Here is a 13935-nt window from a genome sequence, read left to right as displayed (position 1 = left end):
ACAGACATGATCAAAGATTTTGCCTCATCAAGGGATTTCAGTGCTCTAACTCATTTGGCCCTCGTCAATGCAATCTACTTCAAGGGAAACTGGAAGTCGCAATTCAGACCTGAAAACACAAGGACTTTCTCTTTCACTAAAGATGATGAAAGTGAAGTGCAGATTCCAATGATGTACCAGCAGGGAGAATTTTATTATGGTAAGCTGGGACCTGGACAGCTGACTTAATTAGTGCAGATAACGCTAACTCATTGTAGCGATAATATGACACTATGTATTCAGCCATGCACAATTCTGCACTTGTATGTATATGATTGACAAACTATATGCAGTTACCTGATTGGCATTCCCTTGTTGGGTATTTCTTCACACACGTGGTCAATTACATGTTGCATTGACAGAATTAATTTTTTATTTTGTTTTTTAATTTCAACAGGTAATATTGAAGCTTATTTTTAAGCATTTTTTCTTTTTTATCCATTTAAATTTTCAGTTGCAGGGAATTACAATGGGGGTAAATAATTAATGATGGTAGACATTGAGTGTCAATAAGTTTAAGCTTTATAATTGTTAAAACAGAAATAGTTAACATCACATGTAAAATATACAAAATAAAAAACCTTAAATCAAACTTTACTGAGTTCTCAAGCAGCAATTTTCTTTCTTCATCCTTAATTCTGTAAATTTCAGTTCTAGCCACTTTAAAATTATGAAATGTTTGATTTTGAAGTTTGATTTTTATCATGTTCTGATGAAAGGTGTCATCTCTTATCCTATTCAAAAGCAGTTGTGAAAGTTACTAGGGAAATTGAATTTTTTGTTCCACTTATTTACTGCTTCAGATTTCTAAAATATAATTGTACATGCATGTCTTGTGCTCTGGATACCTATTTAATAAATTATAATGAGTAAAGGATTGCTTATAAATATATCTACCTCACTGAAAAAAGGGGTGCCCAGAAGGATAACAAATCTGGGTTCTGCAGACCAAGCAGGGAGCAAGTTAAGGAAGTCATTTTTCTCCACATGAGGATGTAACTACACTTGGAGAGAGAAAATGCTAAACAAGTAAATGTGAGCAGTGTATAGCTGAATTGTTTTGATGATGACATTAAGGTAATAAGAGGAGGATTGGTCAAGTGATAAGTGGTATCGAAAGCTGAGATTTATGTTCAGTTTTACTGGCACGTTTTTTTTTTCTGAATCATTTTCTAACATAGTTGGGGAATCTCCTTTTTTAAATACTATGTATTGTCTTAGAAATACAAATACAATTACAAACTTTTTAATTGAACATCACAAGGAATCACGTATCAAGAAAGACTTAATAGTTGAGACAAAGATTAAAATTTTCAAAAGCGCCTTTAAGTTACATCTGCACTACAAATGTCTGCCAGCATAATTACGTACGTTAGTTATCTGACCCAGATAATTATGCCAGCACAAATCTGTAGTGTAGGCCTGGCTTAAGCCTCATTTTAAAATATAATTTAGGCATTTGGGAGCCTAAGTCTCATTGAGTCAGTGGGACTTAGGTTCCCAGGTTCCTTAGGTTCTTTGAAAAATGTTACCCAAGATGAGGTTAGTAATTTAAGGTGTGGTGTTTTGCCTTCTTCTGAATACGGTGTACATATTTGTTATGTTTAATTTACATCTGACAGATTACTAGTGTTGCATAGTGTTCGTTTTCCCCCAGTTTGTTTAGTAAAGACAAAGTTTAAAGGAAATGCTTATGGTGGAATTATATTCCTTTTTTGTAGGGGAGTTCAGCGATGGCTCCAATGAAGCAGGCGGTATCTATCAAGTTCTGGAAATACCATACGAAGGCGATGAGATAAGTATGATGATCGTTCTTTCCAGACAGGAAGTTCCACTAGTCACACTGGAGCCCTTGGTCAAAGCCCAGTTGATTGAGGAATGGGCTAACTCTGTGAAAAAACAAAAAGTGGAGGTATATCTACCAAGGTGAGGCTATATTTCCAAGTACGCATTTTTTAACGGGGTGCATTTATGTGCTTTGCCTGCTATGTCATTATATGACTGTACAGGGTAGCAGAGACATATTGGCACAGCAGCAATTGCTTTTAATCATCACAACAGCGTTTTCTGTTTTCAGGACAGTTTGAGATTTGTCATGTGCTCTGCAGGGGGGTGGGGTTTAGAAAACAGATGTGAAATTTCTAGGCAGTGAGAGAACAGGGAGGGAATCCTTAGCGATTTCCCATTAAAATTACATCCAAGAGGCCATTTTATTTTGATATAAGATGATCCAAATTGAAACCTTTCTTCTTGTCAGCGCTGATTTTAAGGTTAAAAGATTGATTTACACTGGTTACTTGGAGCAATGACAGATCCGTTCCATCGGATACAAACCTCTTGTCAGGCTTTTCTGTAGCCATCTGTTGCAGTAGTGACCCTTACAAACTTGCCAGTTACCTTTTGGATAAGGAAGTATTTGCAGTTATATAACCTTAGTGTTTGTAATATGCAAGGTTATTCTGTAATAAGCACAGGAACATAGAGGAATCCCTCCAGATTTGTTTTCCTTTTGGGCCTGATGCAAAGTCCACTGATGTGTATTGACTTGATATTATATCAAACCATTGCATCTATTTTCCTTAGGTGACAGTGGCAGCTTTTCAGTGTACAGCAAGAACTTCCCTCAGTGATGTATGCAGTTTTTGAAAAGATGCTCTTTAATCATCTTAATTTCTAAATTTAGACTAGCTGAAATTTCATTATATCTAAGAATATAACTGTGCTTCTCATTTATTGTTTTATGTAAGGCTTCTTTAGGCCACTCTACAAACTGAACAGCTGGGGGGGGGAGTGGCAAAGGAATGGTTTGAAAACAGGGAACAGGTGGTGGCAGAGGACATCTGAAGTGCATTATGGTCCAGTGGTTTTAAGGAACTGTTAGCTTTGCCACCATTCTGTTGCTGCAGAGCAAAGACATAAAATGGTAGTTACTGCTCTTTATTTCAGTAATGTTTAATTGAAATCGTGTACGTATAACCCAAGGGCCTCTTTGTGCTAAGAAGGGATAATTTATAACTGTTTTCTTTTAAACGAATAAAACTCTCTTAACCTAACCCTTGTACCCATGTGAAGGTCCTTTTCAAGAAGATACCTTGCAGCCATGGGTCCATGCTATGGATTGTAGAGCAAATCCAGAGTTATAGGGCTAGATGAAGGCAAGCCAGGGCCCTAGGCACATCATACCACCCCATTCTGGTCCTGTCTCAAGCCATGCCTCCTCCCCACCACCACCACCACTTGGAGTGGCAGAGGCTGGGAAACCCCTCCAAGAAAGGCAAAAGCATTAGTTTGGGGTCTCCATCTCCCCCAACTCCCGAGAGCAGCACAAGTAGCCACTTCTTCCACCACCACCCTTGCCCCCTGCACTCTGGAGAGGCACCAGGGGGGCTTGCACAGCAGCCAGCATGTGTCTACGTGGGCTGGGCCCACTACACTGTTCTTCAGCTGGGGTGGTGTTGGCAGGACCCTCCAGAGCAATGCCCCCATTGAGATGCATGAGGCAGTTCACCCATCTCAGAACTACTGTTCCAGGTTGTCTGCAGACTCAGGCAGGTGTCCTTGCATCTGTTACAGTCCTATCACATTTTTTTAAAGCTGCTCTTTGCAACCATAAGTGCTAGAAACTTTGATAGTCTCTGCTTTTTTTTTATGTTCCCTCTAATTTTTCCATCCCTCTGCAGGATAAATTTTGTTATGCGGACTGAGGTATGTGCGGATGTGCTCCACCAGTAGAAACAAACCTAGATATAGTTATATATTTTTAAAAAGTTAAATAGGGACAATTACTTCAGCCAGGACAGAGAATATATGTGCATTGCAGGAAGTACCAAGACATAACAACAACAATAATACAAGTATGTGTTGGGAGGTGAGTGTGACACAGAGATGGGGGGGGGGGTGCGCGCATGCGTGCGTACGTGCTGGCTGCTGAGAAAGTTTCTGAGACGCCCTGTGCTGTCTCTTTAAGGCACTCATTGAAAGCTCTCCTGCTCTGATCTGAGTCATGTTGTCTCCCCTCCCCCGCTCTGCAGAGATGGGGTACATGAGCAGGGAGGGAGAGGGGGAGAGAAAGTGAGACTGTGTGTGCACGTCAGAGACACACAGACATACAGAGAGACTGTGACTCCGTAAGCTGGATGCTGGGAAAATCTCAGAAACAATGCACAGTCTCTTTAAGAAAGTCACTCACCATTCCCTGCAGCAGCTCCAAGTCTTGAGTCAGGCTGTGTCCCCTGCCTTTCCCCTGCTCTGCAGAGATGGAATGCAGGGGGAGGAGGGACACTGACATCGGCACCCTCCTCTGCCCCTGCACAGCCAGCAGGAGAGTCCCAGGAGCAGCTACAGGACAGAGCAACGTTGCAGCCGGGGCTCCTGAACACATGCACAGCACTTAAATCTCTCCTGCGCAGCCACTCAAGCGCGCAGCTTATAGGGAACACAGGACTCTCTAATGTCACGTGATTCCAGGAGTCAGAATCCTAGGCATGCGCCTATAGTGGGTAGGCTTTAATCCAGTCCTGCTGGGTTATGCATACTTCCCCACTCCTATTGTTCCTCTTCCTCAAACCAACAGCTCCTCTTCTGCTAGTCTTCATGTCCCGTCACGTGGAGAAGCCCATCCCAACCAGCTGGGAAACACAGATCTACTACTCCCAATGACAGGTTTCAGAGTAACAGCCGTGTTTTCATGTCACGAAAGCTTATGCTCAAATAAATTGGTTAGTCTCTAAGGTGCCACAAGTACTTCTTTTCTTTTTACTACTCCCAATGTAACCTCAGTTTGCACCTTCCATCCAGCAATCTTTAAGCATTTTGTACACGTCAATGAATTTGGATAAAATTGGGTGCCATTAATCTCCCTCTGTATTTTCAGATTATTAAAAAAACTAGTGTGGGCTTGAAATTCAGCATAGAGATACTGTAATTCCCTTATTAAATTGCAGAGATTAACTGTGCACTCCCAGCATGCTAGATTTCCATTAGGATTCAGAGGTGATCTGCAGAATTTATCTGTGCACTAAATAAACACTTCATAAATATTTTATGCTCTCATTGAAAAGGCATGTTATGAAATGTGGCCTGCAGACTCTGTCCACTGAGAAATTGAAAGCAGCAGTGGAATAGAATTAAATTTTCATACCCCTGAAAGAAACTGTCCAATTATAAAGTGAACATTTTTTAAACTTATACATTTGTAATCGGGCCTGAATGACTAGTCACAGCAGAGTTAATCACAACTTTTCCAATATCTGTCTGTGCTATCTGTGTGCAAATGAAACTCTGTATTACTTCTCTTAATAGCAAAGGGGACAATTATACTTTCTCATTTTTCATTTTCAAATAATTTTTTCCAGCTTAACCAGGGCTAAAGTGATCAACATTTTAATCCACTTCTGCATAGAAGTGAAACAGACCATGAAATTAATTTACAAAAACGTCTCCCAAACATAATTTATTTGAAGAGAACCAAAGGGAGAACTACTGGCTAATAACAGGAGTGCAGTCTGAGCAGTTCTTCAGAGTTTCACATGCCACAGTTTGCCTTAAAAAGGGGAGTGGGGAAGCTTTTCCTACCTGCTCATTCTTTCCTTGGCCCTTCTGCTGTTTCTGGTATTTGTCAGCTCTGGTTCTTCTTGTGACATGATCATAGAGATGTCCAGAACTCTGGGTATAGCAGCTCTGACTGCCGTGAGTGAGGGCTGAGGTAGAGGATGCCTATGGCCTGGTCTTGATGGACAAAGATGGGGAGGGAGGAGGCTGTTTCAGTCATGTTCGCTCAGATGAGTTATCTTTGACACCATTGAAAAGCCCTGTTAAGATGCAGGCTGATATGTCTGAAGTCATGTTAACTGACCATATAGAAGCCTAGGCTCCCCACTAGACTAAAACACTGCTTCAGATGCTGAGGGCTTATACTGGCCACCTAGGCAGGTGTTAATTTTACCTGTGATCTGAACTAATGCACTTGTTCCTCTTTTTCATTTGCTCTGCTTTTTGCTCTGCATAAAAGTATGTGCTATGGATCAGTTTGAGAACCTAGATTTTCAACTTCCTGTCACAAACTAAGTAACTTTGAAATGATAACCTCTGGCTGAATTAAATTTTTGCTCCAACTCTTTTTGCTGTATGAGCAAAAAGTAGACCCAGTCCCCTTTGATTCTAAGTACTCTCAACTCCCATTTGGTTCAGTGGGAATTCAGCAGCTCACAGGAGGCACTCAGCATCTTGTGGGACTGGGCCGTCTCTCCTTTCTCTTCTGTCCTTTCTGAACATGGAAGGTTTTGAATGAATCGTATTAATTAATTCTCTACATAAATTCTAAACTAAGGACTCTGTTCTGCCAAGGAAATGAATACCTCCTCTAAATCTCACTGTTGTATAACTTTAATCCTTGACTCAGGGCTCATCTTCAATAACTCTGGTATTTATTGGAAAGCTGGATCATATCAGAGAAGTTTCGATACTGTGTTTTGCTATCCCTAGATGATATGGTGCCTGCCCTAAAGAGAAACGTGGTCATCTACTTTAGTGAGCTCCGGATCAGGCCCACAGTTCTAGGTAGGAAGTGAAGAGAGAGACCAGGTAAACCTAGTAAAAAATATGACTGCCACACTAACGCTTACCCCGACTCTTTCTCATACTTGTGCTGCTTCTTTGCCTCTTGCCAACATCTGCTCTCTTTATAAAAGTCTCCAAAGAGATATTAACATGTGAATACATACTTATCAAAGCTATTGTAATAGAGGAAATAATTCCCAAGTGTGTAGCAGATGTTAGACGTTCCCCTTTTTATGAATGTACTACAAATTCAGGCCAGTCATCTCGCCTCTTAACCTATGGTGTTATGGCAATAAACATTATTGGGTTCTTTGAAAGTGGATCAGTTCACAAGTTAGTGCTCTCTCAGGGAACAGATAATTGACATTTTTCACTCTCATGGAAGCATGAGGTCATGTAACAGTTTTTCCAATGTATTCTATACAAACAAGCTTTCATTCAAGTCCAGCTAGTCCTGTCTTTCTCTTCTATCTCTTGTCTGGGTGTTTTTGTTTTTTGTTTTGTTTTGTTTGTTCAATGCAGAAGAGTCCAGTTTTTTCACTTGTTTTTTGCATTACTCTCCCTATGGTGTCTCGGGGTTGATAGAATAGATTTAGGTTTAACATGTAGGTTTTCTTTTGGTCAGATTCCACTTAAGTTTCAAGTGCTGTCAAATAACTGCAGTTCTTCAGTGACTATGACTTCTGTCTGATGGGTATGGAAATTTGATTTGCCCTATTTGTAGCATTTGAAGCTCCAAAGTAAATCTCCTTTTCTCCAGTTGCCAGTATAAGACTGGAAGACAGATACTTTTAGCGCTTATGGGAATATGCAGTTCTTCTGCTCTGCATGATGCACCCACATACTTCCTGAACATTATGGAGGAAACTACTACTTTATGGTTGAATATTATGTAATGCAGCATTCCCAAAGTGTGGGGTGCCCCAAAGGACTAGCTTAGGGGCTGGGGCTGAACAGGCAGCTCAGTTGTTCTCTGGACTACCTGCTTTAATTATAATAATAATCATAGAATCATAGAATATCAGGCTTGGAAGGGACCTCAGGAGGTCATCTAGTCCAACCCCCTGCTCAAAGCAGGACCGATCCCCAATTAAATCATCCCAGCCAGGGCTTTGTCAAGCCTGACCTTAAAAACGTCTAAGGAAGGAGATTCTACCACCTCCCTAGTTAACGCATTCCAGTGTTTCACCACCCTCCTACTGAAAAAGTTTTTCCTAATATCCAACCTAAATCTCCCCCACTGCAACTTGAGACCATTACTCCTTGTTCTGTCATCTGCTACCACTGAGAACAGACTAGAGCCATCCTCTTTGGAACCCCCTTTCAGGTAGTTGAAAGCAGCTATCAAATCCCCCCTCATTCTTCTCTTCCGCAGACTAAACAATCCCAGTTCCCTCAGCCTCTCCTCATAACTCATGTGTTCCAGTCCCCTAATCATTTTTGTTGCCCTCCGCTGGACTCTTTCTAATTTTTCCCACATCCTTCTTGTAGTGTGGGGCCCAAAACTGGACACAGTACTCCAGATGAGGCCTCACCAGTGTCAAATAGAGGGGAACGATCACGTCCCTCGATCTGCTGGCAATGCCTCTACTTATACATCCCAAAATGCCATTGGTCTTCTTGGCAACAAGGGCACACTGTTGACTCATATCCAGCTTCTCGTCCACTGTAACCCCTAAGTCTGCAGAACTGCTGCCGAGCCATTCGGTCCCTAGTCTGTAGCGGTGCATTGGATTCTTCCATCCTAAGTGTAGGACTCTGCACTTGTCCTTGTTGAACCTCATCAGATTTCTTTTGGCCCAATTCTCCAATTTGTCCAGGTCCCTCTGTATCCTATCCCTACCCTCCAGCATATCTACCTCTCCTCCCAGTTTAGTGTCCTCTGCAAACTTGCTGAGGGTGCAATCCACACCATCCTCCAGATCATTTATGAAGATATTGAACAAAACCAGCCCCAGGACCGACCCTTGGGGCACTCCACTTGATACCGGCTGCCAACTAGACATGGAGCCATTGATCACTACCCGTTAAGCCCGACAATCTAGCCAGCTTTCTATCCACCTTATAGTCCATTCATCCAGCCCATACTTCTTTAACTTGCTGGCAAGAATACTGTGGGAGACCATGTCAAAAGCTTTGCTAAAGTCAAGGAACAACACGTCCACTGCTTTCCCTTCATCCACAGAACCAGTTATCTTGTTATAGAAGGCAATTAGATTAGTCAGGCGTGACTTGCCCTTGGTGAATCCATGCTGACTGTTCCTGATCACTTTCCTCTCCTCTAAGTGCTTCAGAATTGATTCCTTGAGGACCTGCTCCATGATTTTTCCGGGGACTGAGGTGAGGCTGACTGGCCTGTAGTTCCCAGGATCCCCCTCCTTCCCTTTTTTAAAGATGGGCACTACATTAGCCTTTTTCCAGTCATCCGGGACTTCCCCCGATCGCCATGAGTTTTCAAAGATAATGGCCAATGGCTCTGCAATCACATCCGCCAACTCCTTTATCAGTCTCAGTTGCAACGCATCCGGCCCTATGGACTTGTGCACGTCCAGCTTTTCTAAATAATCCCGAACCACTTCTTTCTCCACAGAGGGCTGGTCACCTCCTCCCCATGCTGTGCTGCCCAGTGCAGTAGTCTGGGAGCTGACCTTATTCGTGAAGACAGAGGCAAAAAAAGCATTGAGTACATTAGCTTTTTCCACATCCTCGGTCACTAGGTTGCCTCCCTCATTCAGTAAGGGGCCCACACTTTCCTTGACTTTCTTCTTGTTGCTAACATACCTGAAGAAACCCTTCTTGTTACTCTTAACATCTCTTGCTAGCTGCAACTCCAGGTGTGATTTGGCCCTCCAGATTTCACTCCTGCATGCCCGAGCAATATTTTTATACTCGTCCCTGGTCATTTGTCCAATCTTCCACTTCTTGTAAGCTTCTTTTTTGTATTTAAGATCAGCAAGGATTTCACTGTTAAGCCAAGCTGGTCGCCTGCCATATTTTACTATTCTTTCTACACATCGGGATGCTTTGTCCCTGTAACCTCAATAAGGATTCTTTAAAATACAGCCAGCTCTCCTGGACTCCTTTCCCCCTCATGTTATTCTCCCAGGGGATGGAGTCAAAGTCTGCTTTTCTGAAGTCCAGGGTCCGTATTCTGCTGCTTTCCTTTCCTCCTTGTGTCAGGATCCTGAACTGGACCATCTCATGGTCACTGCCTCCCAGGTTCCCATCCACTTTTGCTTCCCCTACTAGTTCTTCCCAGTTTGTGAGCAGCAGGTCAAGAACAGCTCTGCCCCTAGTTGGTTCCTCCAGCACTTGCACCAGGAAATTGTCCCCTACATTTTCCAAAAACTTCCTGGATTGTCTGTGCACTCCCAGCAGATATCAGGGTGATTGAAGTCTCCCATGAGAAGCAGGGCATGCAATCTAGTAACTTCTGCGAGTTGCTGGAAGAAAGCCTCGTCCACTTCATCCCCCTGGTCTGGTGGTCTATAGTAGACTCCCACCACGACATCACCCTTGTTGTTAATTAAAAATTAATTAATAAATAATAATGCAGTAATCATCATAATTGATTTAAATCTCTAGCTGTTACAGCTGCAAAGAAATCCTTGAAAATGTGAACTGAGTGTAACTGATACCGTGATGTCTCCCTGAGTTTTCCAAGAGCCTGAAGCGTGAACAGACCCATTACTTTCAAAGGGAGTTCATTCATATGCCAATTGTGATATTTTAATTGTAAATTCACCGTTTAACAGAGCATGTAAAAAAGGAAAGAAGGCATCCTATTAAAAAGATCTACAGAATCTAGACTGAGTCAGCTGAGTCAGGTTTTCAACAACACATGGCAAAGTGAATGGGGTGTGATTAGTGTCACTTTTCTTAAAGGGCCAGCTTGTTTTTCAAAAGTTCAAGAAACACTTATAATGTTTCTCAGTCCGTATCTAGGAGTGTACAATTTTCTGATGATCAAATCTGATCATCTGATGAGATCCCTTTGCAGGCCTTCTGGTGAACTTCACCCACCCAACATTTTGCCCTGTCAGAGGTCTGAATGAGAATAGGGCCTACATTATATATACTGTCAATACCATATTTTATATAGTTCTTTAGTAATATGATAGATAAACTTTTTGAATTTTTCCCCCTCCTTCCCATCCTCCCAGCCCCATCCCCCCTTCTGCAGCATATTCAGTTTTGAAGTTTAGGGATTTTTCAAAAATAACTCCCAAATCTCTTCCGAGCTTAGTATGCAAAAGTCTCTTTTCATGTATCCGTTTGTGTTCTCTTTTTTTTTTTGGTAGTTTATTATTTGTCATTTATCTGCTAAGCATGTTATTTGCGGTCTAGTAGTCAAGTAGTATCCACTTAAATCCCATTTATATCTCCTTGTAATCTTTCTGCAGTTAGAAGTTTCCATTTGCAGTAGTTGAGGTTTCTTTGCTTTTTTTTTTTTTTTGGGGGGGGGGGGGCGGGTTGTGTGTTTTGTTTGTTTTGCAACCTCTAGGTTGTTTTTCAAACCCATTACCCTCACTACCATTCTACCTCACTTTAATGATTCACCAACAGTATTGAGTTTCATCAGATGTGTATAGTTATGTTTATTCTCTGTCAGAGTCTATTGCTGGTGGGAGCCTATCTAGCTGATTTGACACTGGCAGTATGAGATATTAGTTTGCACCTTTATTGTAATGCTTACTCTTTTTTTAAAAAATAGCCAATTGCTTTACATAATGCATATATAACCAACTAACCTAATACCAAATAATGTCAATCCCTGTGTGGGTGGATTAGGGGGCATGCTTGGGCTCTTAATTTTGAAATTTATCTCAATTGTAACATGGCAATAAATATTCCTCGGAACGTTCACCTCTATATAAGGTGCCCATACAAGTCCATTTGCACCATTTAAACCCCAGTTAAACCCTGCATCGAGGGCCAAGCACTTTCAGCTCTTTCTAAGAGTTCGCACTGAAGTCAGTGGAGTAACTCTCTAGATTTACACTGGCATAATTGAGAGCAGAATCTGGCCCACCGTTTCAGAGCCTTGAAGTCGGGAGGGGCTTTGAATGAATAAAGACTTGAGGATTTGGCCCTTAATGCAGGGCTAAAGTTGTTCAAAGGGCCTTGCATTGGCTAACTGCATGGGGCTTTATTCCACTCTACGTGAACTCCCAGTTCATCGCTGTGGGCAAAGTGAGTGCTGCATCCTTTCAAAGAACAAAGCTAATTAAGGACACTTTCCCCTTCCTGAAATCATGTTGGCTGCCTTGGTTCATCTGTACACTATGCCTTTACATGTTGTTCATGAAGAGTGTGCAGTGCTCTGACAAAAGATGTCAAGCTGACAGCAGTGAAATTTGCTAGATCACCAGAGGGGACTTTCCCAACTAATGACATTGTATTAGTCACTTGCTGGTCCTCTGGTATCCTGCCAAAGCAATGAACTCTTAAGGAAGACTGTGTCTCCTGTTTTCCTCCCAAGCACCATGATCCTCCTGTAGGTTGTTTGGGCCTGGTGCTTTAATTCTTTTGCTGTCACCAATAAGGTGTAGCTGCTCCTGTACTATCCCTCATAAATCATCTTTTCATTTAGACAAATTCTTCCTTAGTAAAGAACATTAACATCTGTTTAGCTGAATTTTTGTTGATTCTCTTTGGCTTGTTTTGTCACTTTTTACCTTTACATTTTTGTTGCATAAATATGAATCATGTTTTCCATTTTCTTCTTCTGTTAGATTTTTCTTGACAATGGGAAAATCCAGCTGACCTTTTTCATTTCATTCTTCATTATCTCTAGATTTTTTTATTTTGGGGGAGGAAGGGGGGCGTTAAGCTTCCAGTTTTTGCACATGCCCTGACATTCAGTGAGATCATCTCCACACTTCATCAACTGCTTTATGCTGGGTCAGGATTCTGTGCAGCACCTCTCATTTCTCACAATGATCACATCAATAGGATCATTGCTGCTGGATGGTTGACACATGTTGCATTATACGTGGTTTGTTAATATGAAATAAGACTGTTTAATTATTTTTATTACAAGAAATGGCACAGTGGTACAATAGTTTTTCTACTGGGTCAAGAGTATACGAGAGAGATTTACTAAGAACTGCAGTCTGAATGCAAAATAGTCTCTAGCCATATGGCTTGCTGAAGAAATTGTGTAATGAAACCCTTCTATGCTCTGTGCTTTCTCTTTGTGACCCTATAGTTGATGGCCGCATAATTGAAACGCTTTATAATTAATGTTCTGGTCATTTTTACAAAGAGCCTTTATTACACGAAAATTTCCTATTACGCCTTCTCATCTATCAATAGACCTCTGTGACATTTCTAATCTAGCTAAAGGTAGCCCTTTGTCATTATTACTTTGATAAACTCCTTTACTACAGGACTTCCTAGTCTAGGACCCAATGCTGCAACATTGAAACTAATGAGAGTTTTGCCATTGACTTCATTGGAAGCAGGACCAGAATGAATTACTGAAGTGAGCTGTAGCTCACGAAAGCTTATGCTCAAATAAATTGGTTAGTCTCTAAGGTGCCACAAGTACTCCTTTTCTTGTAGCCTTCTTGGTATTCTGTGTTTTTTATTTATTTTCTTAAAATAAAAGATGAGCATCTTTATTTTCCTAATCTTTCTTTTTGCTAACAGCTACCTATAAAGTTTCTGCACTCTTTTTGTATCACTCATTGTTCCATTATCTAGATTAAACTTAATCACATTCAGTTTGATATTTGCTAGCTTTCTTTTTCTCCTATCTATTTAATCTAACTACATTACTAAGTTTTTAAAGGCAGGGATTTTGTGTATGCCTCATGTATGTAATGTTAGCATATTTCGGGGGCTGGTGCAGTACAAATAGTTATAGAATATTCTAGCCATGAATGTCCGTTATCAATAAATATATGTATTTATAATGTATTTATAAGCATTTCTATAGCATGCAGCACCATACTATTGTATCTGAGTACTAAATTTGCTTCTTTTTTATTTAACTTGATGTTTCAACCTCAATTAACTACAATTTACAAACATGCTAATAAAAATAAATACTACTCATACATCCTTGGATTTTGCAATTCTCTGTTATGCTCCCCAGGTTCACAGCAGAACAGGAAGTTGATCTGAAAGATGTTTTGAAGGGTCTTGGAATCACAGAAGTATTCAGCAGAAATGCTGATCTCACTGCAATGTCTGGTAAGACGCTCTTGTTTCCAGTCTTTCACAATAGAGCATAAAGTCTCGACGTTATTGAGAGAGAGAACAAAAAAGGACTGCGAAATTGGTTTTTGCCAATAATATAGTAGGTTTTTGTGACCCTGCAGCATTCTTTTA

The 13935-nt window shown here is 41.1% G+C and overlaps 1 protein-coding gene across 1 annotated transcript in view; it reads left to right on the top strand.

The window, feature by feature from the left end:
- SERPINI1 (serpin family I member 1) overlaps positions 1–13935 on the top strand; it is an 80573-nt gene that overhangs the window by 53877 nt on the left and 12761 nt on the right. Inside the window, exons 4-6 of the mRNA XM_048864007.2 lie at positions 5–199; positions 1761–1965; positions 13700–13797. Coding sequence (XP_048719964.1) covers positions 5–199; positions 1761–1965; positions 13700–13797 — 498 coding nt within the window. The remainder of the gene's footprint in view (positions 1–4; positions 200–1760; positions 1966–13699; positions 13798–13935) is intronic.

This window comes from Caretta caretta, chromosome 9 (genome assembly GCF_965140235.1).
Source record: "Caretta caretta isolate rCarCar2 chromosome 9, rCarCar1.hap1, whole genome shotgun sequence".
In the NCBI taxonomy this organism is placed as follows: Eukaryota; Metazoa; Chordata; order Testudines; family Cheloniidae; genus Caretta; species Caretta caretta.
This window is presented reverse-complemented; position numbering and strand designations above follow the sequence as displayed.